We start from the raw sequence: 25,640 nt of genomic DNA, 5'->3' as shown, positions 1-25,640 counted from the left end.
AACCTCCCATTCCACCCCCCCACCCCAGCCCCCTCCCCATCATGATTATCATCGTCATCATCCTAATAGCATCAACAAAAATAAAATCCAAATCATTTCTCACACGGCAGGGGCCTATCAGTGTCCAGAGGTCCTTCGAGTTTAGTCAGTCTCAACCAATGGCTGTCCATCCCGGTCGATTAGAAAACCACGTAGCTGTACATGTAGAACCAAAGTCCTCATGCAGTGCCCTGCGAAGGTGGCACATCACATACGTGCACAGGTGGAAGTGGGGGTAGGTGTTTATGGTTTTGTGTGTCTGTGTGCGATAGAGAGAGTGTGTGTGTGTGTGTGTGTGTGTGTGTGTGTGTGTGTGTGTGTGTGTGTGTGTGTGTGTGTGTGTGTGTGTGTGTGTATGCGTGTGTCTTTTAAGAGGGAAGAAGCAAGGGTGTTAGGCAATTATCAGACCCAGGGGCACAAAACAAAAAGTCCAGGAGAAGAGGAATTACATACAAAGTCTTTATCCACCAATTGTCTCCTCTTGGCCCTCCTTGAAACACTCTCACACACAAACTCTCTCTCTCTCTCTCGCACAAACACACACACACACACACACACACACACACACACACACACACACACACACACACACACACACACACACACACACACACACACGATAGGTCCTCATGTCATTGTGAAGTCAGGTGTTCAATGTCAACATTCAAGAAAAGAAAAAAACAAAAAACAAAAACAACAACAACAAAAAAAAAACACCTCAATGGTAAAAATCATCTCTACCGTCACAATGCTTCAGTTCATAAAATCTTGACATTTCTCAGAGAAGTGATTCTGTTTTTCCTCCAGGTTTAAAGCAGTATGCGTGTGTGTGTAGTTGTTGTCATTGTCGTCTTTGTCCCACTGCTGCAAACACACACACACACACACACATGCACAACCAACATACGCACACTCACGCACTCCAGCACACACCACATGTCCTCTTTTAGTGGAGAAAGACATGGCGCAATGGAGAGACACTCCTCCTCTGGGTGGATGCACAGATCACCGGGAGGAGAAGGGGGTTGTTGCCACGGCTACCAGGGGTCTTCCAGCTCAGCGGCATTCTGGGTGGGTAAAGAGGAAAGAGATGGGAGAGAGAGGTGCGTTAGGTTCGCCGTTCCCGCGTCCCTCGCCAAACACAGTAGTTACTTAGAAAACTGCTCCTGCTGCTTTAAATCAAGTTTGAAGCTCTCTCCCCGTTTCTTATCTGCTCAAACTGAATGGATAATGGTGGAAGACAGTGATATTCCCCAGCCCAGCCTGTGCGTTAACACAACCTCTGATGACTCACCTTGCGGAGAATCACGAGGCCAACTGTCAGACTGAAAAACAGGGGAGGAATGGAGAGAATGGAGTCCCTATAGTCTACGCCAGCTTCCCTCTCGCTCCTCACCGCCAGCTCATGCAAATGCAGCGGCAGGCGTTTATTTTGAGGTTTGAAACCCGAGAGCTGCTATTGTTTTAAAAAAGGGAGACGACAGATTAAGGTATCTTCAAGCAGCCGAGACAAAATTACGAGTTTAGGCTAAAAAAGCTGACAGGAGGAGAGCGAGGAAGGTGAGGATTTATTTTCTGCTTTAGCTGTTCCCAAAACACTTCACAGCCAACACAGACACGTATACAGCACATTAAACGGAGTAAGGACACTGACCAAATTCCACTAGCAGTTTCAGGAAATGGCCCTGTATCAAATGCCACCATACTGCCTGGAGACTTTAATGATCGTTTTGAATGAAATCAAATCACTTTTGAGTGTGAAAAATTAAGACTTTAAAAAAACAAAAACAAATTGTATAGCTTTTTGTATCCTGTTGTCACAACCCTGATCTACACATTTGCAAGGTGACATGTTTGGTACAGGACCAAAACACACACAAAAAAAACCAAAAAACCTAAACAGTCAGTTTACAGTGAGAGACACTCATACATTTGACACGAATCACGGCATTATAACTCAAATCCTTTTTATTTGTTTATTTGTCACTCGCAGGACTGATTTGTCCCACATAACGGCATACAAATACAACTCATACATCCACAAACACGCATACATACGCACAGTGTTTAGCACAACCTCCCCTCCGATGGTTAAGTGATTTAAGATATTGAAAGGATAAGTGCAGTGCATGCATTACCAGAGTTCCCTGGGTATAGGGCGCTTACACAGACTCACAATAACCTTCCTCTACCTGCTCTCACTCTCACAGAATAAACGGAAGCAGTCCGTTTCCGTCCGACTTTCACAATGCTGCGAGGAGACTGTGTCGTTTTGAAGATGCAACGTCATCACGTGCGAGGAATGAAATAAGCTGTGTGTGGGCTTTTTAAAACGAGTCGTGAGGCTCACGTAGCCACGGTTAATATCAGAAGTGGGAGTTTGATGAGAACCTAATTCGTTAATTCCAGCTATACTGTGAACTGATGACGGATACACAACCGTCTCCGATAAAACGTATGACGTGTCGTCCACGTATACTTCACTGCGCAGGTGCTAATCCTGGCGTTTGAGGTCTGAACTGGACACCGAGGCTCGAAGTGCCCACGGCGGACCTTGATAATAACATGACATCAGCCGATGACATAGATGTGTGACTTCAGTAATGTGATATCGGAGTGAAAAAAATTTTTTTGCTACTATTTGATGGACCAATATGTGGACGAAACCCTTGTGGTCACGATCCCACGTGGAGCGCCACCTCCAGGTCAAACAGTTCGTAACGGAACCGCTGAAACCAAAACAGTCCGTCAGACGCGGCTGTCGTCCGTGTGATTAATGCAGCGTGCTAGAATCTTAACAAAATAAACGTCACCAAATTAGGAAACTAACATGATAAACATTACATACCAAAAGGTTAGCATACCTACTAGACTTCAGCATGTCAACATTCAACAGGTTTTAACAATGTTAATTGTAGGAATGTTTGACAAAAGAAGTATGAGCCTATGGGAACCCCCAGAGGAAAGACCACAATGTTACTGAAAGTCAAATGTTTCATTGTTTCTATGGTGACCCAGTTTTTTGTTTTAAATTACTCATCAGGTTCACCTTCATCTGTCTATGTGCTTTGCAAGAATTGCTGTTCTTTTAAGAGCAGCTGTGCTTATAATTGAATGCTAACAATAGCATGTCACCAATGACACTTGTTCTCAGTTCAAAATCTAGCTGCATCACGCTAACACGCCGTTGGTAGCCTTTCAAATCGAGCAATTGTTGACACAAATATGAGCCACATCATACAATGTAATGCTTGGTCTGACAAAACTACATTTTTGTTCTGGCGCCACCGTTTTCCATCTGATAAGTTTGTTGTCTGGAATGCAGTGCGCGATTGCAGCCTTACAAGCTCGCTAGCGTTGCTATAGACTTAACAGAGTCACTGACATCCACCTGAATAACAACAACCAGGAACACATTTTAACCTTTAAGGCTGCTTAGAGGCAGCAGTTGAAAAAAAAGAAGAAGTGGTGATGTGGACGAAGAGGTTTTTTTTTTTAGGTTTTTTTTTTTAAGTTCCTGCTCTGGACAGCCTAACCTCACTGAGCATGCTGATAAATGCGTTAACTCCCAAATGTTACAACCTATCAGAAATACTAATTTCAGTAGTGATGATGGGTCTCTTGCTCGGTCACTCAAACTCATGCAGACAGACAGACACACGAACACACACACGAACACACAAACACACACACACACACACACACACACACACACACACACACACACACACACACACACACACACACACACACATATACATATACACAAAAGAGTGTGTTCCGAGTCTGTAGATGGAGTAGGCCTGGAGACAGAGCAGTTCAGAGCGTCTCGTCTCCTTTTTTTCTTTGTCAGTTTTGTCCACTGTAAGCAGGAGTGGGGGGGTGGGGGGTGGGGGGTGAGGCTGGGAGCTAAGATGGGGGAGGGAGGGGCTGCAGCCAGAAGCAGATACTGGTAAATGTAGGCCATAGAATGCAAAGGTTCACTTTGGCTTCACCAGCCGCCTTTGCATGTAATAAATTGTTATTCGCTCTTTTCTACTGTAAACATCAGTCTGTGCGGTCAAGTTGTAAAAGTGACTGGCGGGTTTGGGAATCCAAGCCAAGGTGGTCAGGAGGAACAAAAAGGAAAGAGAAAAGAAAGAGTCCTCATTAGGTGGAAGGTATATATGTGTCTCGGAGACAGAACTTGAATAGACGGAAGGGCCATGTAATTGAATAACCACGATACTGGCCAATGTGCCTATTCAAGCTCTGTGACGAGGGAAAGAGGAGGAGAGGTCAAAGCGCATCTGACTCGAGCTCTGGGTGGGTATGAGGGTGGGTGCTCAGTCAGAGGAGGGATCAGACTTGGAGGCAGGTGCATCTTGGCTGGCCTCCGGCTCTGCAATGGCGGGTGAGGGTGGGGGCGAGGGGGGAGAGGGAGGGGAGGCGGGCTGCTCCTGGTCGTCGTCGTCGTCATCGTAGGTCCTCCTGCTCTCCCCTGCTCCCTCAGCGTCACTCTCCCCCCGCAGGTGGTAGGCAGCCAGGGACTCCTCCAGCACCGAGCGGTACTGCCCCCGGTGGTGCAGGCGGAACTGCCGCAGAGCCTCCAGCAGATGAGCTGCCGTGCTGCCACCTCCCTCCTCACTCTCCTCCTCCTCTCCCCCCGCACAGGCCTGAGGTGACACGCCAGGGTCAGACTCTGCAGGCACGCTCCACGGTCAAAAACACACACACACACACGCATGCACACGCACGCACACACACACACACACACACACGCACACACACACACACACACACATCTAACAGCACAATACTCACATCATTGTCACACAAATATCTACCACACAGTAGCGTGATAATGTCAGAGACATTCTTGCACCAGTCGGGCAGGCCCATGCAAGCGCTACCTTTGACCCTGTGACCCAACATCCCTTTGTGATATTCGCTGTGTGGTGTAACAGAAGTGAGGGGGGGGTGGAGGTAGGGGGAGGGGAGGGGGGGTCGGTCGGTCGGTACCCACACAGCCCAGAGAAAAGAGCCTGGAAGTCAAGACTCCACTAACATTATCATAACAGATACACTCATGTGCATTTGTTTGCGCACGCGCGCGCGCGCGCGCACGCACACACACACACACACACACACACACACACACACACACACACACACACACACACACACACACACACACACACACACACACACACACACACACACACACACACACACACACACACAGTCATCCTTGCCTGATCTCTTACAAGACACCTGTAAAAATGCCTCCAGCCTTCACAGCTTTCCAGGTAAGATTCTGGATGTGAGATTTCTTCTTTTAACTACACACACATTTCCTACAACATTAACAAGAGTTCTGAATGGAGAGAAGCTGCGTGGAGTGACTTGTATTATGCGTAGCTTTGGGAATCAAGATTTTTAATCATGGTATTTTTTTATCTCTTGATGGCCACCTCATGTGTGTAGTAATATGTTATAGTCCCAGTTTTGTGACATTTTAGTGAGCTCTAACATTTATTTGGATTTAAATATGCAAAAGCATTATTTCTGAGCAAACTTCATCTGAAAAATATTCAAAACAGAATAACGATGCCAGGAGAGCATCAACACGTAAACTGACTTCGTTTACATCTTCGTTTTTGTTTTTTAATGTACACATGAACATTTGTCTCTGCAAAACTTATCTTAATCATAGTCCGTCTAGTCGTTCCAGTTCGTGACTTAAGCTCAGTTGGTGGAGCGGGTTGCCCACTAATTGTAAGGTTGCCGCCATAATCATCAGTTCCTCCCGTCCACACGCCAGCGGTCGCTCCGGGGCGGCGAGCACCTTGCATGGCAACTCTGACACCATTCGTGCATTCAGATGCTTCTTGGACCAGGTTCATGAAGCATTCTGTACGGTGAAATTGACGATTTAAAGGGCATGCGTCTATAGCTGAGGAGTTCAACAGGTTTTCTGAGGTCTTACTGTATATCCTGTGTCAATGATAAATACAAAATTGAGATGGAGCACGCGGCCTCGGAGCTTTTCAACGTGGAATTCATTCAATAGTTTCACCGAGCTTGCCAAGGTTATTCTGTTTCAGTCTATCCTCCGCCCTCGTTCACACTTAAATCACATTTATTTTCGCTCACACATGCGTCCACACACACACGCGCGCGCGCACGCATACACACACACACACACACACACACACACACACACACACACACACACACACACACACACACACACACACACACACACACACACACACACACACAGGAGAGCGTCCTTGTCTGGGCTGGTGAGCGTTTATGAGGTCATGTTGAGGGAGGGTGAAAGGTCGAAGAGGTGAGGGGTTCAGAGGGAGGTCAACTCACCCCTTCCTCTTCTCTGTGAGGGTTCAGCTTGTTGTACACCGCCTCGATCACGCTCCGCCTGCAAACACACAAACAGCACACGGCTCGCTGCTTAGACGAGATGAAACACTCCCAACATAATACAGTCCCTGTTCATTCTTAGCAAATGTATATTGATTGAGGATTTAATGGAACTAAAAAAAAAGCAACTCAAGTCGATATACGAGAATCCACCCCGAGTGCATGAAGAGACAACAGAATCCTTTTTATCCATGCGCGCTTTGGAAACATCTGATGGGCATTATCCGCATGTTTTTAAGTTTTGAAATTGCACTTGTGGTCCATGTTGTTAGTGCATGCAGCTGCTGTGTGGGCGCATGCTTTGCTCAATGTGACCAAGGCTGTGGCAAACAATTTGTATTTTTGATTATCAGTTAATCCTCCAATTATTTTCTGCTGGAATCATCTGAAGATAGGGAAAAATGCTGAAGACAATTTTTCACAGTCTTAGTTGGCTTCTTTAAGTAGCCTTTAAAACAACTCTAAACCCAAATATATTCAGGTTGATTGAATCTAAAACAAAAAAAACAGCAATTTTTGACATTTAAGAGGCCGAAACCAGAAAATCGGGGGGGGAGGGGTATTTTAAAAAAAAATTGTCATTCGATTCATCAATAAATTGTTTGAGCTCTGAATGTGGTATTCTATACATCTGCTTTTTTCCCCAATTTAAAAAATAATCAAGTAATGGTCGTATTATTAACATGGCTGATTCTGTAATTTCTTTAAAAGGACATTGTATTTAAACTGGCTTCAACTATATTGTATAATGTCAGAGCTCCTGAACATTGTCATATTATTTCAATTCTTATTTTAACTGCGGTGATGACTCAGTTAATTGCCACAGAAAAAAAAAAATATTGGCGAATTAACTGAATTGCAAATATTTCCCTGGTTGCAGTATCTGAAGTGGGAAGATTTTCTGTATTCTTCATTCATTTGACATTTAACTGAATAACTTGAGGTTTTGGACTACTGGTCAAATAAAAGAAAAGCTATTTTAATACGTTGCCTTGAACTGTGCAAAATTATTGTTGGCATTTTCAGCTGTTTTTTAACATTTATAAGCATCAAATTATTTAAAAAAAATAATAATAATCAGCAGATTAATTGATAATAAAAATAATCATTGTTACAGCCATATTACAGCCATACAGTATACGTTTTATCTTTTTAAGGAATATTCATGCTGCCTTGTATGCTTAATAACTTTGTAACAATCATAGGACATTTACTATAAAATTAAAGGTGTTGAAATGTGATCGTTAATTTCACAAGTTACCAATAACAACAAATGACATTATGATTTCTGTTCATTAGGACGCAACATCCTGCTGATAAGTTTCTACGCAATAACAAAACAATCTATGCGGATAGTCTCGAAAGTCAGATAATATTTATTGTTATGTTTTATGTGTATAAAATGCAGTTCAGTGTGTATTTACTTGCTGGCCAGGCCTCCACCAGGTGGAAGGTTGGGGATGTTTTCTGTGGCAATGCTCCTTAGGACAGACACCAGGTCAGGGACTCCCGCTTCTCCACAGTTTCCCAGAAGCTCTACAAATACAAAAAGGGCAAGGACTTTGTGAGAGGTTACACCTTGAATGAGGGGAGATTATAGTATATGATTTACACTGAGTTTTGAGATTTAACCACCACCTTTGACTATGGAAGCAGAGAAATCATGGGTGGTGGAAAAAAAAAAAAAAATCAGATACATCACTGCTTACCTTTTTCCAGCACCACTCTGTAGCAGACTGACTTCCAATGTTTGCTCTACCTAAAGAATGTTTATTTTGTCCTGGTTATGTACACAGTATCTGAGCACAGTATGTGGCCACTTGTTTCACTTTACCTTTTGCAAAAACAGTTTCGACAAAATCATTGAAAGACTTCGTGAAAGAACAGGGTTGGCTTTGTAACTACAACCTAACAGTTAAAAGTACAAACTTGGTGTATATGGAAAAATAGGAAAGATGATGGCGGAACATTTTTTTTGAAATATTTATTTTCTTCCTCAGACAACATTTAAACTAATAAATGATCAATTCTTAAGGCTACCCTACTCTTTACCATGGCAAATGTGTGTGTGCATGTTCAAAGTGCTGACCCTCAACGCGGGTTTCCAGGTATTTATCCAACTCTTCTTCCTTCTTCACAGCCTCCTCCGAGATCTTGGGGGCTCCGGGTAAACAGACCAACACAACACTCATATTGTCCCTGCTCCCCTGCAGAATGAAAAAAGACAAGAGTTAAATCAAATCTTCGTAGTGTTTAAGGTATGCTTTGTGAATGGTATTTTTCCAATGACACAGGATACTGAAACACATAATATTGGCCATGTTTTGATTCTCTAACCCTGACTGACACGGGGCTTCAGGCAGTCACAATGCCCCTATTCTTGTTTAAAATAAATTCGGGGCTTTCCTTGTCAACATAAATAGGCAACTCGCCAGCAGTTAAGAGTTATTTTCACACAAAATGAAAGAAAAAAATAACACCCAATCAAACTTTCTGCTGGAAAATGATTCAAACAATTTTAGCATGTAAAATCTACATTTAGATGATTTGGGAGATTTGTTTTTATATTATGTAAACAAGCTAGATGGTTAAACTTTGAACACAGAAATAAAGCTCCCCAGTGGAGCACTCAGAGAGCTAGTCGTTGTCTAATAGCACTTTGGAGCTTTTTTTTTTTTTTTTTTTTTACGAGCAATTTCTGTTTTGTTCGCTAATGGGTATTCCAACACAGTCTGCCATACTGCCAACTGTTTAACATTATTCCAGTGACCTGCAGGTGGCAGTAATGTGTGGAGATAAGCAGCAATGTACTAGTAAAGACAGGGAAGAAGAAAATTCCTAGCAGGTAAACATGGATGTAAACAATGCAAGTCTAAAGCCGTTTTTCAAAAGAGTGACTTTGCAAACTTCTTACGAATAAGGAAATGTATTAAACGTGTTTGTTTGACCTCGAGTATACACACAAAGCCTTTTGGGGATAAATACTGAATGTAAACATAACTTTTCTTGTTTACAAGAAAACACCACAGCCTATATTTACAGTATATGCTGCTTTTTCTTGTGTTGCTGCTAATTAATTAATTGGCCGATTATTTTCTGAATTAAAGGACTACTCAGTCTATTAAACCTCAAAAAACAATCAGGAATGTCCAAAAGATTTGAGCAGAACATTTTAAGAAATAGCGGAGGCCATGGAAGTAAATTTTTCGTTGGATGTGAAGTTATAATAATGTAATTTCAGTCATGTAGAGTTTTTCTTAATTAAGAAGTGGGAAAAATATTGATCATCCTGATAGCCTCATGTTCTCCCTCTGATATTTGAAGGCAGCATTATCAAAAATGTGTCATTTCTGCAAAAATAAAGATAATCAAAATAGTTGCTGACTAATTGTCAATTAACTAATCCATTAAGCAGCTAATTGCTTCAGCTCTAAATCTTTCATGATAAACTTCAAACGTTTTTATTTGACTGGCATTATGCAGCAATTATTAGCTGTTCAGTCTATGACTGGAGGGCCATTGTACACATTGTACACCTTGTGGTGTTAATCGCAATAATTTGGCACTTTGTGTATGTACTGAAAAACTAATTACCAGCCCGGCTGGTGACTGCTGTGATTACAGCAGCTGACCACGAGGGAAAGTCCTAGTGACAGCATGGAGAGAACTAAGAGGAGGGAATAGATCCGGCCGGGCCTCCAATGATCTGGCACCTCATAGCACCTGCAGGAAGGGCTCCAAGCAGTCCCACTGCACCAAAACCAAGCTACGCCTACAGGGAGTGGAACGAAACCCCGAGAGTCTGCGAGAGCGGAAGACAACTCACAGGCGGATCTCTCAGCTACAGACCCTGGAACTGAAACGACCAAGAGAAGGATTGACTCGTGGTTCATTGGCACGGAAATGACCAAAAGAGGGATTAGCACATCAAGGAGGACACGGGCTCAGTGGGGGAAGGAAGGGAAATGCAGGTTTGTTGTTGTGTTTGGCAGAAGGTGACCACAGCTAAGGGCCTCAAAATACATCAAGGGAGGAAAAAGTGCTTGTCAGAAGGTCTGCAAGAGAGTCGCATTGACCAGTACTTCCTGAGTACTTGACTTCAGTCAAGACAGTCGACTGAAGTCCAGCAGCAGGTCGAAAGCCAGGATATCAATAGTACCCAAGAGGACAGTGGTGCCAGTACTGAAGAGAGGGGTGTGAATGAGGTCAAACCAGGTAGTGAGATTGAGTGAATATAGATTTAGTAGGGGTGTTAGAGAGATTGAAAGGGACAGCAGAGGCTAAATTAGAGAGATTAGGAGATGTTATCTACCAGTTTTGTGTTGATAGATTCAGGGTATTAATGAAAAGGAAAGAACATGTTAAAGAGGTAGGTCAATCAAGAAGACAGAAAGAAGTAGAGAGGTTAGTAAAGGAAAGAAGGCAGCTAAAGATGCAATGAAGGAAGGCAACTGAAAAGAAAATGAAAAGGAATTGAGGTGTTACAAATCAATTTGTAGTACTTAGGAGGGCAGAACATTTGAGGAGAAAAAGAAGGAGATGGGAAAGAGTTATGGTCTCCTTTTTTAAGGAGCCATCTTGCTTTGTCAAGAGGTTGTTTAATAAGGAAAGAAGTGGACAACTAAAAGCATTAAGGAAGAAGCTTGAGGAATACCTAAGAAAACGAGACTCGGACGTAGGAGACGACAGAGAGATCGGCCTCCCATCAGATATGCCATCATTAGGTGGAAAAAAATATAAAATAGACCACCAACAGGCGAGGTGCAGGCAGTTGTCAGGCGTGCAACGGCTTCATCGGCCCCCGGGTCAAATGGGGTCCCCCACCGGCTATGTAAAAGTGCACCTGACGTATTTGGGTTCTTGTGAAGGCTATTTAAGATGATATGGGAAAAAAAAAAAAGTGATACCGAGGGCATGGCATAGGGCAGGGGTGATACTTTTTCCTGAAGAAAAAGAGTCAGCAGAATTAAGTCAGTTGTCTACTGAATGTCGAAGGGAAGATTTTCCTTCGTAAGAGACTGGCAGGTTACTTGGAGGGGGATAAGCTGATTGACCCTTCTGTGCTAAAAGCTGGAATTCCAGGTTTTGCAGGTTGCATAGAACACGTTAGTGTAATATGGCATCAGATTCAAGCAGCTAGGAAAGAGAAAAGAGATTCGCAGGTAGTGTTTTTAGCACTAGAAAATGCGTTTGGTTCAGTGCCGCACAGCCTTATCTGAAATGTGTTTAACGTCTTTAGGTTGTCAGGAGAGATAGGTAACCGGGTAAAGGAGGACTTTCGGGATACCAGGATGTGTTTTACCACCGCTGACGTTACCACAGCATGGCAGAGGTGGGACACGGCGCCATCTAGCCTAATAGAGGAATTTAAGTATGCCAAGGTTGCAGTTGGAAGGAAGCAAAGAAGAGGTAGTAAGGAAGTTGGCACCGGCGTTAGGGACAGGAAGGAAGTGGAACGCAAGGCAGGCAGCGGTAAGACAGGCAGAGGTCGTGGGTTGGGTGCAGCAAGGAAGGGGTGACTTTGGTCTGAGCACAGGGGGCCCAACGTAAAGTGAGGCCGGCCCTGCAGAAAGGAGGAAGCTAGGAATTGATCAGGTGCGACGTGAGGAGGAGGCAGAGAAAATATTGTTCAGGGTGAGCAGGGACAGTGGGTGCTTCAATTACCACACAACTCACCAAACAGTGGGTAGGTAAGGATGCAACCCGTGCATTATGCTCAGCGGTAGGAACTGTAGAGCACATTCTGTCAGGCTGTAAGATTAGTTTGGCAGCAGGTAGGTGAGCATGGAAGCATAACCAGGCACTGATGCGCTTGGCTGCTGCCATCGAGAAGAGGAGAATGGAAGTAAAAGCAGGGAAGAGTGGAAATAAGACAGCTATTAGTTTTGTTAAAAGAGGGAGAGGAAAGCAAGGGAGGAAAGGGCCCACGGCAGGCAAGCTCTTAGCGTGTTAAATGAAGGTAGGGGACTGGGAAATGCAGGTACATCCGGGTAGGAAGGTTGCGATTCCACAGGAAATAAGTTGTACCAGCCAGAGGCCAGATATTGTGTTGTGGTCAGGTCGTCAGCAAATAGTATATTTCATTGAGCCGACAGTGGCATGGGAAAATATTATTGATGGGGCGTGTGAGGGGAAAAGAGAAAGATATTCCGAATTAGTGGTTGAGGTAGAGGGGGCCGGGGGTGGAGCGCAAGAGTGCGTCCAGTAGAGGTAGGTTGTCGAGGGCCCATTGCGTGAACAACAACAGCACTATTACAGGAGCTTGAAATCTGAGGACAGAGCCTGCAGCAGGCAGCTGGCGGAGGCAGCTCAACAAGAAGGGTGGAGCAGGTACGACTTTGTGGCATGTATGATTTTGTGGCTTTAAGAAAAGATAACGTTGCCGAAGTATTTAGGCACAGATATACTAGTTTAGATGTAAAAGAGCAGTGGTGGAGTGAGTATTGAGGGGAGTAGATCTGAGAGGCCGGGACTTCATGGGCCGAACGCAACGTAACACTGGTGAAGGTAGGTGCCCTCCCGATAACCGATAAGTAAGATACCGCGCACTCTCACCTTGTTGCTAAGGCTTTGTACTAGGTGGTTTCCTACTTTGGCGTATGAGCAAAGCATAAAATAGAATGCTGTGAATCAGTGAGACGTTTGGCAGATAGTAATATGGAGTAAGTTGAACTTGGCACTTTGTGTGTACTTTAAAACCATCACATTAATTGGCATTTATAGGACCCACACAGAGCCCTGGCCTTCAACCAAATGGACAGTCACCTTGTCATTACCCTGTAAAAGTCAATGTGGTCACTGTAACTTTCTGTAAGGGTACTGTGTCACATACATCACAAAAGGCAGTGGCAGCAGAGCAGATTTATGACAGCGTGTGGCTGTTACTTGAGATAACGCGTCCAGAAAGGTAAAAATAACTAAGCTGCTGCGCACTCCCTGGTTCTTGGAGTACATAAGACAAAAAAATAAGTGATACACTGGAGGCTAAATTCTAAGACACGGACTGGTGAATGAGTTCTGCAAAGGCGAAGGGCAATTCTTGCTTTATCTTAAATCAATAGCTGAGAAGGCGAGTGGACAGGAACAGAAGTTGAAGCGCTAAAGCATTATTCACCATCTGATATCTCCCGCGAGATGTTACATTTTTATTGAAAATGTTTAAAATCTTAGATGTATATCATTTTTGCAACGTTGACATACAGTTATCCATCATTTAACTTGGGTATAGTTAAAATGATGCTGGATATTCGATTCTTACTCAAAAAAAATTGACTGTTTTTTTCTAAGAATCAGAGGTGAGATTTGAGGAGAATTTATAAACGGATTACTGCTTTCCACAGTCGCCGAGATATTTCTAGTCCTAATTGCAACACAGTTCTTCCCTATTCACTGGATTTCACCTACAATTCAATCCTAAAGTAAAAGTTTGCATTCAAAAATCGAATTTTATTCAAAATGTGCGGCAGCTTACCTTATGCAGACAGGTGTCCACCACTGAGTTACAGACTTTCTCCAGGTCGTCACACACTTGCAGTCGTGAGCGGACAAACTCGCACAGCTCCTCGTTGGACATGACGTCCCAGATTCCGTCACACGCCAGCACCACAAACTCGTCTCCTTCGGCCGCCCGCTCCAACACGCACACCTCGGGCTCGGGGCTCACCAGCTGCTCCGTGGGGCCCTTACCATCCACACATTTGTAGTCGTAGTCCCCCAGGGCCCGGGACACAGCCAGGGAGCCGTTTACCCTCTGGATCATGACCGAGCCGCCAGCATTCTGGATGCGCTCCTTTTCGCGTGGGTTGCAGGGCTTGTGGTCCTGGGTGGAGAAGCCCACCTGGCCGTCCCGACTCAGCAGGGCCCGCGAGTCGCCGCAGTTAATGAAGTAGAGGTGGGACGGGCTGAGCAACACGCACACGGCCGTTGATCCGCTGCGGTCCAGGCCCTGCCGCAGGTCAGAGAAGCTGCGCATGTACTCGTCAATGTTCAGGAAGCCCGAGCGGATGCCGTCCTTCACGCCCTCCACGGAGCTGGGTCCTGAACCGAAGTCGGGCCCTCCTGACAAGATGTGCTCCAGCAGGTGGCCGGAACAGTAGTTGGCCACCCGGGAGCCTGCGTGACCATCGTAGACAGCAAAGAAGGACCAGTCGGTGAGTCCATGGGGAAGGCCCACCACTGCTGTGTGAGCATCCTCCATTTCCACCCGCCAGCCCTGCATGGAGCTCAGGCCATAGCGCAGCCCGTTGCCCTCTCCGTGGGCACTATGTTTCTCCGTCTTCGGCTTGTCCAGGAATGCACCCATTGCTGCCTATAGCTGTAGATTGATCAAGGGAAAGAAAAGGAAGAAATAGGGAAATTAAACCTTTTAAATTTGAATTACCATTACCAGCAAGAACAGAGAAAGTAATCTGTCCCTTATCCAGTTCAGCCACTTTCCCCATATTGCACTACTGTACAATAAACAAGTTGCATACACTCATACGTTCTCCGGTCTTTTTTCCAAAGGAGCACAATATTTAAGAGGGCTTGGTGTCTCCTCATACAAGCAGAAAAAACACCAACTATCGCGTCTTCCATTCTAAAACTTTCCAAAACCCAAATACAACTTGACACGCCAGGTCGTTGGCGACAACTTGTCCCATCAAAAGTTCTCAAACAGTTTCGCCTCGTTGCAAATCTTTGGTCTGAACTGGGCCTAAAGTATCACGTTATATTCTATAGTCTATAATAATACGCTTGGTCCTATAAATCTCTATGAAAATCACCCGTTTTTGATGTCAGTAGTTCAGTGGGCTGCTTCATACTGAGTGCAGAGTGCTTTTAATTACTCATTGGAGGTTGAGAGCCAGTGATCCTGAGAAGACAAAGATAGCCATGGAGGAACCAGAGAGTTGAGGATTACACTATAGCTGTAAAGCTTCTTTGAGCACACACAGCCTCTTTCACTCTGAACACAAGGTAACTAATACTATTAGTTAACTTGTTGGCAGGAAACAAGAGTGTGACATTTACTGACTCGACAAGGTCTGAATTTTTTTTGCCTGCCGAGAGCTGGATGGAAATGAAATCCGACTAGTCGTTTTTGATCTTTGCCTCTACAATCAACCTTCTCAACCAAAAAAAAACCCTCTGACCACAAGTTAATCAAAATCAACGGGTTAATTATTGATGTCGATGCAGTCAAGCAGGCAGACGACATCTTTGGTCTGCTGTAGGGTAAAAAAAAAAAAACGTGTGTGAAAGCTGTCTGTGTTTTAGGCTATACAACTTTTTTTTTTTTTTTTTGCTGGACAACTGCACTGTTGTTCCTTCTCATTGTCGTGTGGAATACTGCCTTGATCCCTTACCGTCGCTTCTGGAACTATTTGATTACATTTGAAAATTATATTTTAATAGAACATGTAAAAAAAAAAAAAAAAAAAAAAAAAAGAGTTACTATTTTGTTTAATTTTCTTGGTATTTTAAATGTGCCCCATTTATTGTGTAAAGTACTTCGCGACTGTGTTTTAAAAGGTGTCGTACAACTAACGTATTATTATTATTATTACTATAAAATACAGACATTACAACACACAACACGATACAACATGAGGAACATGCTTTGGCAAGACGTCTGATGTGGAAATAAATTTGTAGATTCGGTTTCAGCCCTCAAAAGACAGAGTGGAGCTGACGTTGAAAAGGAAATCCAAAATAAAAATATTCTACCCGACTATACTCCATAAAATAGCTGTAAAATTCCCCGTGATGTTTTATTTCTAAAATATCACAAAGAATATGTTTTTGGTTAGTATTTTTGTTGCACCTCCGGGTCCTCACAAAGGCCACAGTCTTCATATGTTTAACCGCCTTTCACCATGTCTGCACCATATTTCCCCAGCACACCGATCAATTCGGACTTAAAATGTCAGCAACTGCGACAGTATGGAGCTACTTACAGTACGCATTGCTCGGCGTCTGTTGTGACACTTGCGAGATCTCGAAATCAACGAAAAGCGATCAAAACCGAAGGCGCCCCCTGACAACACAGCAATTTTTCGCTCCACATTACTTCCCACATGAGCGCACACGCGGCATGACAGGCATGTGCCCAAAAAAGGCCGAGTACATGCACGCAGCGACTACAGCTGGTTTCAGAAGAACGTGTGTGTGTGTGTGTGTGTGTGTGTGTGTGTGTGTGTGTGTGTGTGTGTGTGTGTGTGTGTGTGTGTGTGTGTGTGTGTGTGTGTGTGTGTGTGTGTGTGTGTGTGTGTGTGTGTGTGTGCAGCGTCTGCTGTGCGCATGTGTGCAGTGTCGTAGTCTATGTGCGAGGAAAAGATGATCTATAAATACGCCAGGCCGGTTTAGGTTTCATGACCAGGGTGAGGCAGTGGGCCACGCCATTCACATTTCTACTGCTCTCCTGCTTAATGACTATACGATCAAAATCTCCACCCCCACCCCCACCCTACCCGCCCCACCCCACCGGACGTACAGTAGACTATATTTTCATGTGTCGTGTATGAGAGAAAGACAAATCTGTTATGCTCACCGGCAGTGATTCTCTCTAAAAATAAAACAAACACAGTGCCATCGCCTAGCAACCACCCACCCTGCAGTGCAAGCATCCAGGCTAAGCTTCATTCAGCGACATCCCCCTCTCCATGTCTTTCTCTCGCTCGCTCTAAGACTAAGACACATACACGCGCACGCGCACGCACGCACGCACGCACGCACGCACGCACGCACGCACGCACGCACGCACGCACGCACACACACACACACACACACACACACACACACACACACACACACACACACACACACACGCGGTAGCGAGAGGAAGGGGGAGTTGCATCATCCATCCATTAGAGCAGTTGCAGCAGCCAGACCCTGAAAGGAGACGTGCAGACTGCAAGAACACATGCAGATACGTTGAGATTTCTCTGGCAGACAACGGTACAACAGTTTGTTGGGAAATCTCACACACGCACAGAACAAAAAAACAAAAACAAGATTGTTTTTAAAAAAAAAAAAGCCCAGAAAATATCTCCACTGAGATCAGACTAAAACCAGGAACTCTCAACCACTTAACCTCCTCAAAACTGCTGTCACCCGTGCTGTAACCACAGGTCGAAACTAACACCCCCTGACGCTAAGACACACGTCTGCCAAAAACCACTGGCTACGAACAGGGAAGTGGAAGGTCGGCGATTACACGGCGCTGCAGAGACCAAATGCTGCTCTGGGAGCAGATACATTCACACAATACGGCTCACGCTCTCCTGGAAGCGAGGTTAACGCACAGCGCTCAGCGCCATCCATACGTACACATTCATATGCAGCAGGTCGGTGGGGTTCGGCCCAGTAGGTTCATATTTCACTTTCTAGGTAATGTGCTACACCTACAGACAAAACAACCCGGGATGTTGATTTCTAGATTTTCAGTTTGAGGATCTGAGTGTTTGAAATAAGCGCTCTATTCAAGACCCTACATTTGGAAAAAGATATTTCAAGACTTTTCTCCAGGAACTCCAAGACCTCCGCGTTGCCGCCTACGTATCAGATTTTGTCGAGCGATACAAATTGCCTGGTGCTGCTTTAATGACAAAAACTGTTTTCCTGTCTGGATTAATAAAAGAGTCTTCATGGTGAGCGCTAAAGCGGATGACACTACCAAGAAGACTGAAGAGGACAAAGGGACAACAGTCGATCGCACCGTATCAACATATACAGGTCATGAAGACAACAGTCGCGTAATAAAAAAAAATTAAAAAAAATAATGACCCAATTACTACCGTTTAGTGACTAAAAACACGGGCTGTCAGCCTAAAAATAATCCTCTGGGTGTAATTTATTTTTGGTCTGTTCCGTTTGTTTACCTCATCTGTAATTTATGAGACACATCAAGCCTACAACTGCGGAAGAGCCCCCACCCGTCCGTACGTCCAAGTTCAACTTCAGGTCGTATTTTATTTATCCACCACGGCGCAGAGTCCGAGCCTCTCAAACCTGCTGGAATCCTTCAATATCAATTTCGCTTGGATCTGAAACAGAATCTCAGAGAACCGATTCTGAAAATTGCACAAACAAACCCCTCTAATATAGAGCATTATTAAAAAAATATGAATGTTTATATTAAGAATAGACCCAAAAAATCTGTTACATGAATGCATATTCTTTTCAACAACAAGAAGTCAACATCAAGATACTCTTTCTTTCAATTGATTTTGGGATGTATGAATCGATATCAGATTAATCAAGAGAAGATTGATTTGAATCGGAAAATTTATTTTTGGGGGAATCTTTGGGAAGAATCTAAACACGTGCAATATTTTTGCACAGTAATGTTTGCTAAGGGCGTTATGCTGACAAAACCAAACCCTCTACTACTGGAGACGTAACGGTATTAACAGCACAGCAGATCACTCCCTACACACAGAACGACTTCTGTTTTATAAATGATATTTGGCAGGTCAAGTTGGGGAGAAGATTGCACTTTCACTTCCCTTCTCAGAGACAGAAGACCGTAAGCAGTTAGCCTTTTCAAAATAGAGAAGATGTGTATTTTCATTAAGAATTTCTGTTCTTTTTCCCTGTTCATCAGACAGTTAATCGAGATCACATAGCTTAACCATTATTTTTCACGTGACATTTTAGTGCTTTGGCAGCCAGTTAACTGGACTACGAACCTGAAGTGACTTCTTTCTTATTTTGTGAATCAGATTGGAACTGAGAATCGATTATGAATTGAATTGTGATACCAATAACTTGAACTGAATTGGGAAATTCATGTACATAATATTTGATCTTTCAAGTGTAATAGGTGCCCTCTCGTGTGATTGTCTTAGTATGGGTGTGTCCAAATTCAGGGTTTATATCCTTTGAAAGGACCTGACGGCTCAGGTGAATGTCCTTTGTAAATGTCACAGTCTTGCGACCAATGGGTGGGCAGAGACTCGTGGAGTTTAGAGAGGGAAACTGTAAACCACTTTATTTTCTCTAGTTAGAATTTGCAGAAGTCTCCTTACTGCCCCATAAGCAGACTATTTGTAGGTGCTACAATTTTCCAGATGTTTCCTAAACACCTCACATTTGGGCTATTGATTTAAAAAGAAAAGAAAAAAAGAACAAAATACGGCATTTTCGTGTTAGATTTATCTCATTTACAACTGAATGATTTTATTAGGCTGGGCAGACAACAGAAGTAAAACCCATTTATGGGAAACACCGTTATCAACACCTACAAGCAGCTAAAAAGAATATAATATAATATAATATAATCAGTGGCAATTTTGTATGTCGTGGAGCATCAAGCCTTTTCTCATCACTCTAGTCCACATATTGAACTTCGTGACTGATGTCTACCTGAAAAACACCTAATAAATGGCAAGGTCATGTGATACGTTTCCATATTTACATTGTGAAGAGAACCATGTGAATGCGCCAACCCAGAAACGACTGCGGGGGGCCGTGAGTGTGGATTGCAGAGGATAGACCGGGTCACATTTCACAGCCGCATTTGGAGGAGCCTCTGGAACGGGACAGCCTCGACGAACCGCGGTGACGTATTCGGTCTTGAAATACGGACTTTGGAGCAGGCAACCCTGAACTAGAACGCAGCGCGTGTTGTGTAATTGGTCCCCTTGCTTGACAGTAATGACTTCTAAAGCCACATCTTCCCGGTATAGCTGATCACACACCCAAACGTGACTTTACGTATTTAAATACGTCTTCTCTATGTTATCTGACACTCTTTAACGAAGGCTCCTGCTAACGGCACCTTTAACCCTGACCTTGCCGTGCCTCCATTTTTACATTTCTTTTACCACACACACACACACACGGAAGAACAAAGGTGCACAGTTGCTCATCTCCCCTTTGCGCACATATCTGCAGCAAATTACTTCTGAGGTTGGCATTACGATGAATTATAGCGGAAATCCCTCCAGTACATGAAGCTCAAAGACCAAATTTGACACTTGAGAGGTATTTTCAAATAAAACGGGTGTTTTTAAAACTAGGCTTGTGGTGACATTGGTACATTTCTACAATCCTTAGTGACAAAAGCACCAACATCTCAAATGAGGAGACCAACAACCAACAAGCCACAAAATCACAACTTACAACTTCATGAGACTCATAAAAGTCCGAGGTGGAACCGCATGAAGAGAGAGGCCATTAAGGCTGAAACTTTGGTTTATTTTGATTGTCACATGACGTAGGAGTCGTAGAGCATGCCTTTAAATGTCTTGTTTTGTCTGACCGAGAGTTTCAAACCCAAAGGTATTCCATTTAAAAGAACATAGCACAGAAAAATCCTCAAACATTCATTTTTAATGAGCAGGGACAAGCGAGTATTGGACTCTCCATTCAGGCCAAACACAGCTCGACTGCAGCCCTGACATCGAGCTCCTAAAAATCTTAATGGAACCGAGATCGCCGTCCTTCACGGGTGACTCACAGACTAAAACAAAGATTATCTAGGTACCATGATATCATCAAAAAATCCAGCTAAGCCTTTTATCGTCACAACGACTAAATAATGTCACATAACAAGGAACCAGTGTCAAAGACTAGTTATAAAACCATGGCCAGACATATAAGGGGAATTTATGGTTTCTTGTGTCGATCTAAATTTCCTTTTTTGTTCAAATTACATGTATATACACTGGGGCTGCAACTAGCAAACATTTTTATTATCACTTCATGTACTAATTGTATTCTTGATTGATCAATACCTGTCACAAATGTCCTTTTACCTGGCTGACAATACAAAACCCACAGACATTCTGTTTGCCATCAGGAATCTGAGTTTTTGTTACGGCTGCTTGAAGTAGCTTTAACAGTTAATTTTATGCAAACACATATTGACATTTATTAATTCTCTATAAATAGCAAGACCACAGTAAGTAGCCCTAAACATTTTGTATCATTGCATCAACATTAATAACCAGTATCGCCTCTTTCTTACCCTCTTTGTGCAACAGTTTATATTCCAAGAATATTTAATAAATGCACGTAGCGCAAAAATATATATCTGCATGGCACGCTGTGTTAGCCATTTGCATTCAGGCTGATGATGCCTTGCTTGTCCTAAGTGAATAATCTACGTAAGCAAATGAGAAAGCTGCAGTCAAACCGATTTAATCCACTAAAACAGTGACGCTTGTCACAGCGAGACTTTTATTGAACCAGAGCAAATTTCTACTGGCTCCCACAGCAATGTAGTTTTCAAAAGTCCCTTCTGACGCCTACAGTTTCACCAGTGCACAGCTTAGACCGATAAGATCTGTTAAATACTAAAATAAGCTTGTTGACTGTCTCAGTCTCCTACTGACATTGTGTTTCATCTGCTCCTCGGTCTTTACACAGTGACTGCTGACTCAGATAAGATTATCAGCTATTGAACTCCTCCTGCATCTGACTAGCAGGACACGGGCTCAACACCAAGTGATGTCATACGCTGATCACCTGTGCACCTTATCGCAATCTGATATCCTGGAGAAGGTGACTAGGGTGGCTAAATTTCAACACGGCACGATACAAAATTGATGATGAAATTTACCACAAGCCGTAGCATTGGTAACAAATCTGCAACATAGCGGGGGCAATTTAGATAATCATCTGATGATCACATAACATTTCCAAACTGATCTGCTCGCACACTTGGGCCTCTACACGTGGGGAGTCAAGAGCGTCACATTCAGCATAAAATCTTGGCAATTGTTCTTTTTTTCCATGGAATCAGTGCATCAGAAACTGAAGTACTTTTTGCATTAGTGCCTGCTCATTAATAAAAAAAATAATAATAAAAAAAGTTGGCGCAGAACTCATCATTTTGGCAGGCTAGAGGATACTCTTGTTTGGAAAACGGGGTAAACCCTAAACGCACGGAAAAAAAAAATCCTATTACGATATTGGGAAAAAAAAAAAACTATTAAGAGAAGATTAGTAGTACGTTTGTTTACTGACCTGATTTGTTGCAAGGGTGCATCAGAAACATTTCAAATAAACTTTTGAATACATGCAGAAGAAACAGTAAGACAATATTTAAGAAGTGGCATCATTTAGCATCTAGCTGCCAGTTGCTCAGTGCATCAAGAACAAATGCTCTTACACCCAATTCAAGGAGCTTTTTTTTTATATTATCACTTCAGCAGAAAAGCTTTAAAAACCATGTCCAAGTCAGGGTTGATCGTATGCGCTCCTGTAGACCTACACTAGTTAGGAGTTAACAACCAAGCCTATGTTTATGGCCAGAACAAGCCCCAGTACATTTTACACAGCTTCCTTGGGTCAATGAACCTGCAGAGCTCTTTTAAGGCCTGGAATATAATGCAATATGTAGAAAATATTAAAAAAAAAAAAATTTTTAAATGAATGTGGTATCTGACTTTGCTGTAACGTCAATCAATCAACCAAGACATGGAAAAACAAACTCAGAAATGCACATCAAACCAAACCGTTTGAACAGTCAACAAGTGAAACAATGAATAAAGTTCAACACCAATACGTACGTTTAGCTCGGCTTCAGTTACGTTTGACTGTTTCGTAGCGTTACAACACCAACTGAGCTTTCTCAAAACACATTCAGTCACGCTATTGATGGTTATATACTTAAGATTTTTATTTTATTTTATTTATTTTTTTAAACCAGTGGAGAATCGGTGAAGTGTTGGGAGGAGCACTGCTGCTGTCGCAGTGAAATGCAACTGAATAAACACCGTGAACCAGTTAAGAGACTATTACTGGTATCCGTTTTAATGACATGTTATACCTTCTTGCCTAACTTTACGGGCTTCAACTTAAAGACACTTTCAAAATTGTAAAAAAAATAAATAAATAAAAAAATGTAAAATTCAAAAAAAGAAAGAGGGGCCTTAGGGTTATAATTACCTTGCATACATACACGCAAGAACACACAGTACCTGCTGGCACTGCATGCATTATCGTTAAAGACACACGCTTTGATGATTAACTCCGGGCATTATTATTATTATTATCGCTACGTAGATAACGCTACCAATAGAAATTAATGGGACCTTCTTGGCAGTTGGTTTAAAAAAAAACGATATAACGTTACACAGATAAACCACTGATACGACAAAACAACAACAACAACAACAACAACAAAAAACAAAAAAGTCCGCTAACGCTGTCATTAGCCGGTTATAGCTCGCGTAGCTATAACGTTAACCGTGCTTAGATTAGCTCGCTTTCGGGACCGCCGGACTTTTGAGCACCGGAGGCCAACAACGGCGTGTCGTTAAAAGACTTCACCAAAAAAAAAATAAGAAATAAAAAAATTTTAAAAAAAAAAGAGTCCGATATTAATTTAAATGAGCTTCATTCAAAATAAATAAATAAAAAAAATTAAAAAAAAATCGGTTGCTAACGTTGCCAAGTTACTGTGAAACTTCAGAGGTCAGCTTTTATTTTTGGTTGTTGTTGTTGTTTACGTACGTTTACTAACACAACGCGGGTGCGCACGACTGATTTGTTTTGTTGTTGTTGGAAATGCGTTTTGCGGTTAAAAAAATAAATAAATAAATAAATAAACGACCGACCGGACCACATGCTTTGAACTCCCTCCCGGTGAACACGGGGTCCGGGGCCTACCTTTCGCCTCCGCCGTTTGTTGACGCGATGCTAACGTTAGCCGGCGGTGCTAACTTAACAGTTCTCTTAGCGGGGGGAGGAGGTTGTCAAAAACTCGAGCTAACGACCGCTTACTTACGTTTTCCTGCTGCTGTCGGCGAACGTTGATCCAATCTTGATTTTCTTTTTTCTTTTTTTATATATATATATATTTTCTTTTCTTCCTTTTGCTGGACTTCCCGCTTTCGTGTGAAAAGATAAATGTCGTTAACCTAGCTATCTACGGTTGGGGAGGGGGGAGGGGAGGGGAGCGAACGTTAGCTAGCTTAGCTGTGTTGTTGTTGTTTCCTTATTTGACCAAAAAATAAATTAAAAAAAATAAAAAATAAAATATATATATATATATATATATTGTATATATATATATATATAATCGAGATTGGCCTCAGATGAGCGGCGATAATTCCTTTCTCGGTGGTTCCCTGCTTGGACAGCGTTGATTTTTACGCATGTTTGACGCCAGTTCTGTCTTCTCACAAATAAAACGAAGATAATTCCGATCGTTCCAGAAACAAATATGGACACTGAGAGTTTGGTTATTATTATACAACACTGACAAATCCAGCACTTTCCTCCATTGAAAGGCCACAGAGCTATCCTTCGACTTTGGGTGCTGAACAAGAGGAGGTGTTATTTTTGGCACCCGCGCAGTGATTGGTTACCACGGCTGGGGCAGAACGTCGGCTAATTGGCCGCTTTCTTCTGTCAGTCAGCTCTGCCCCTATCCCGTACTGCGTTTTCATTGGTCCGCGGCGAAGTTAGCGCGACGCGCTCGGATCCGCAAGGGGTACACTTGTAATTGCTTTTGGCGTACACCGATGCGAGTCTGAATAGGCGGAGTCAGCCTTGAAAGAGGAGCGTTTAACTCCGAGGCGGAAGTTTAATTAGCCTCATATTACCGAACGAGACTTACAATATTTGTTCAACAAGACGTAGCGACACTTGAGGTAAAACGATTTGGTTGTCTTCCATGTTTGAAAGTTACCGCACACGAGCCCGAGTGCTTTGGGGTAAATAACAAGCGCATGCGAAGTCAAGTATGGCATGGATAATTGAAGAGTCTCTAACAGTAGGAGGAATTGTCACTTTTCATGAAATCCGTTGGTAATTTAGCTCTTTCGAGGATTTTTATTTATTTTTATTTTTTTACACATATTTACCAGGCTTTAGTCACTCCCCTGCCACTCCATGTAGCCTAAAGAGCACAAATCTTTTCTCAGGTAAAACAATATATCTATATATGTATGTAATCTAAATGGTTGAGAAAGTGAACTTCACTGTTAAACCATCTCTTCATTAAATGTAACCACATCTAAAGATTTCTCTTAAATATTTTAAATTAAACCAATCTCTAGGATTTCAACTGGGCTGAATATGTTTACTGTGTACCGTGTTTCACTTCTTATCTGGTTTTCAACATGCAGCTGCACCTTGTCAGGGACAAACTGACACTTGAACATTGGCCAATGCATTATTGTATGACAAATGGCGTTTTTTTTTTCTATACACAAAAAAAGAAAACCCACTTATCTTGCCAC

The 25,640-nt window shown here is 42.9% G+C and overlaps 1 protein-coding gene across 3 annotated transcripts; it reads right to left on the bottom strand.

Moving 5' to 3' along the window:
- Positions 1-316: 316 nt before the first annotated feature.
- ppm1bb (protein phosphatase, Mg2+/Mn2+ dependent, 1Bb) lies at positions 317-24,446 on the bottom strand. Of its 3 annotated transcripts, none has more exons than XM_069713012.1 (7): positions 24,182-24,446; positions 13,934-14,776; positions 8,552-8,669; positions 7,887-7,998; positions 6,403-6,460; positions 1,334-4,694; positions 317-1,106 (listed from the first exon to the last, which is right to left on the bottom strand). In XM_069713012.1, exons 2-6 carry the CDS (start codon positions 14,762-14,764, stop codon positions 4,365-4,367), a joined length of 1,449 nt encoding a protein of 482 aa, XP_069569113.1. In that variant the 5' UTR covers positions 14,765-14,776; positions 24,182-24,446; the 3' UTR covers positions 317-1,106; positions 1,334-4,364. The 3 variants fall into 3 exon arrangements, with proteins under 3 accessions (XP_069569113.1, XP_069569114.1, XP_069569115.1); XM_069713013.1 differs by lacking the exon at positions 24,182-24,446 and adding an exon at positions 16,401-16,466; XM_069713014.1 differs by lacking the exon at positions 1,334-4,694.
- Between the last annotated feature and the right edge of the window lie 1,194 nt (positions 24,447-25,640).

The sequence above is a fragment of the Brachyistius frenatus genome, unplaced genomic scaffold (genome assembly GCF_029030835.1).
Source record: "Brachyistius frenatus isolate BFR_SWC_R1_liver_20210118 unplaced genomic scaffold, ASM2903083v1 Contig_115, whole genome shotgun sequence".
NCBI classification, from domain to species: domain Eukaryota; kingdom Metazoa; phylum Chordata; class Actinopteri; family Embiotocidae; genus Brachyistius; species Brachyistius frenatus.
This window is presented reverse-complemented; position numbering and strand designations above follow the sequence as displayed.

Bases quoted from the DNA above. Each gene is read 5' to 3' on its own strand.
- ppm1bb (XM_069713012.1), bottom strand. From the start codon at position 14,764: ATGGGTGCATTCCTGGACAAGCCGAAGACGGAGAAACATAGTGCCCAC. The intron at 8,670-13,933 runs GTAAGCTGCCGC...TTCATTCTGCAG, and splicing joins TGGACACCTGTCTGCATAAG to GGGAGCAGGGACAATATGAG. The intron at 7,999-8,551 runs GTCAGCACTTTG...TTGTATTTGTAG, and splicing joins CCTGGAAACCCGCGTTGAGG to AGCTTCTGGGAAACTGTGGA.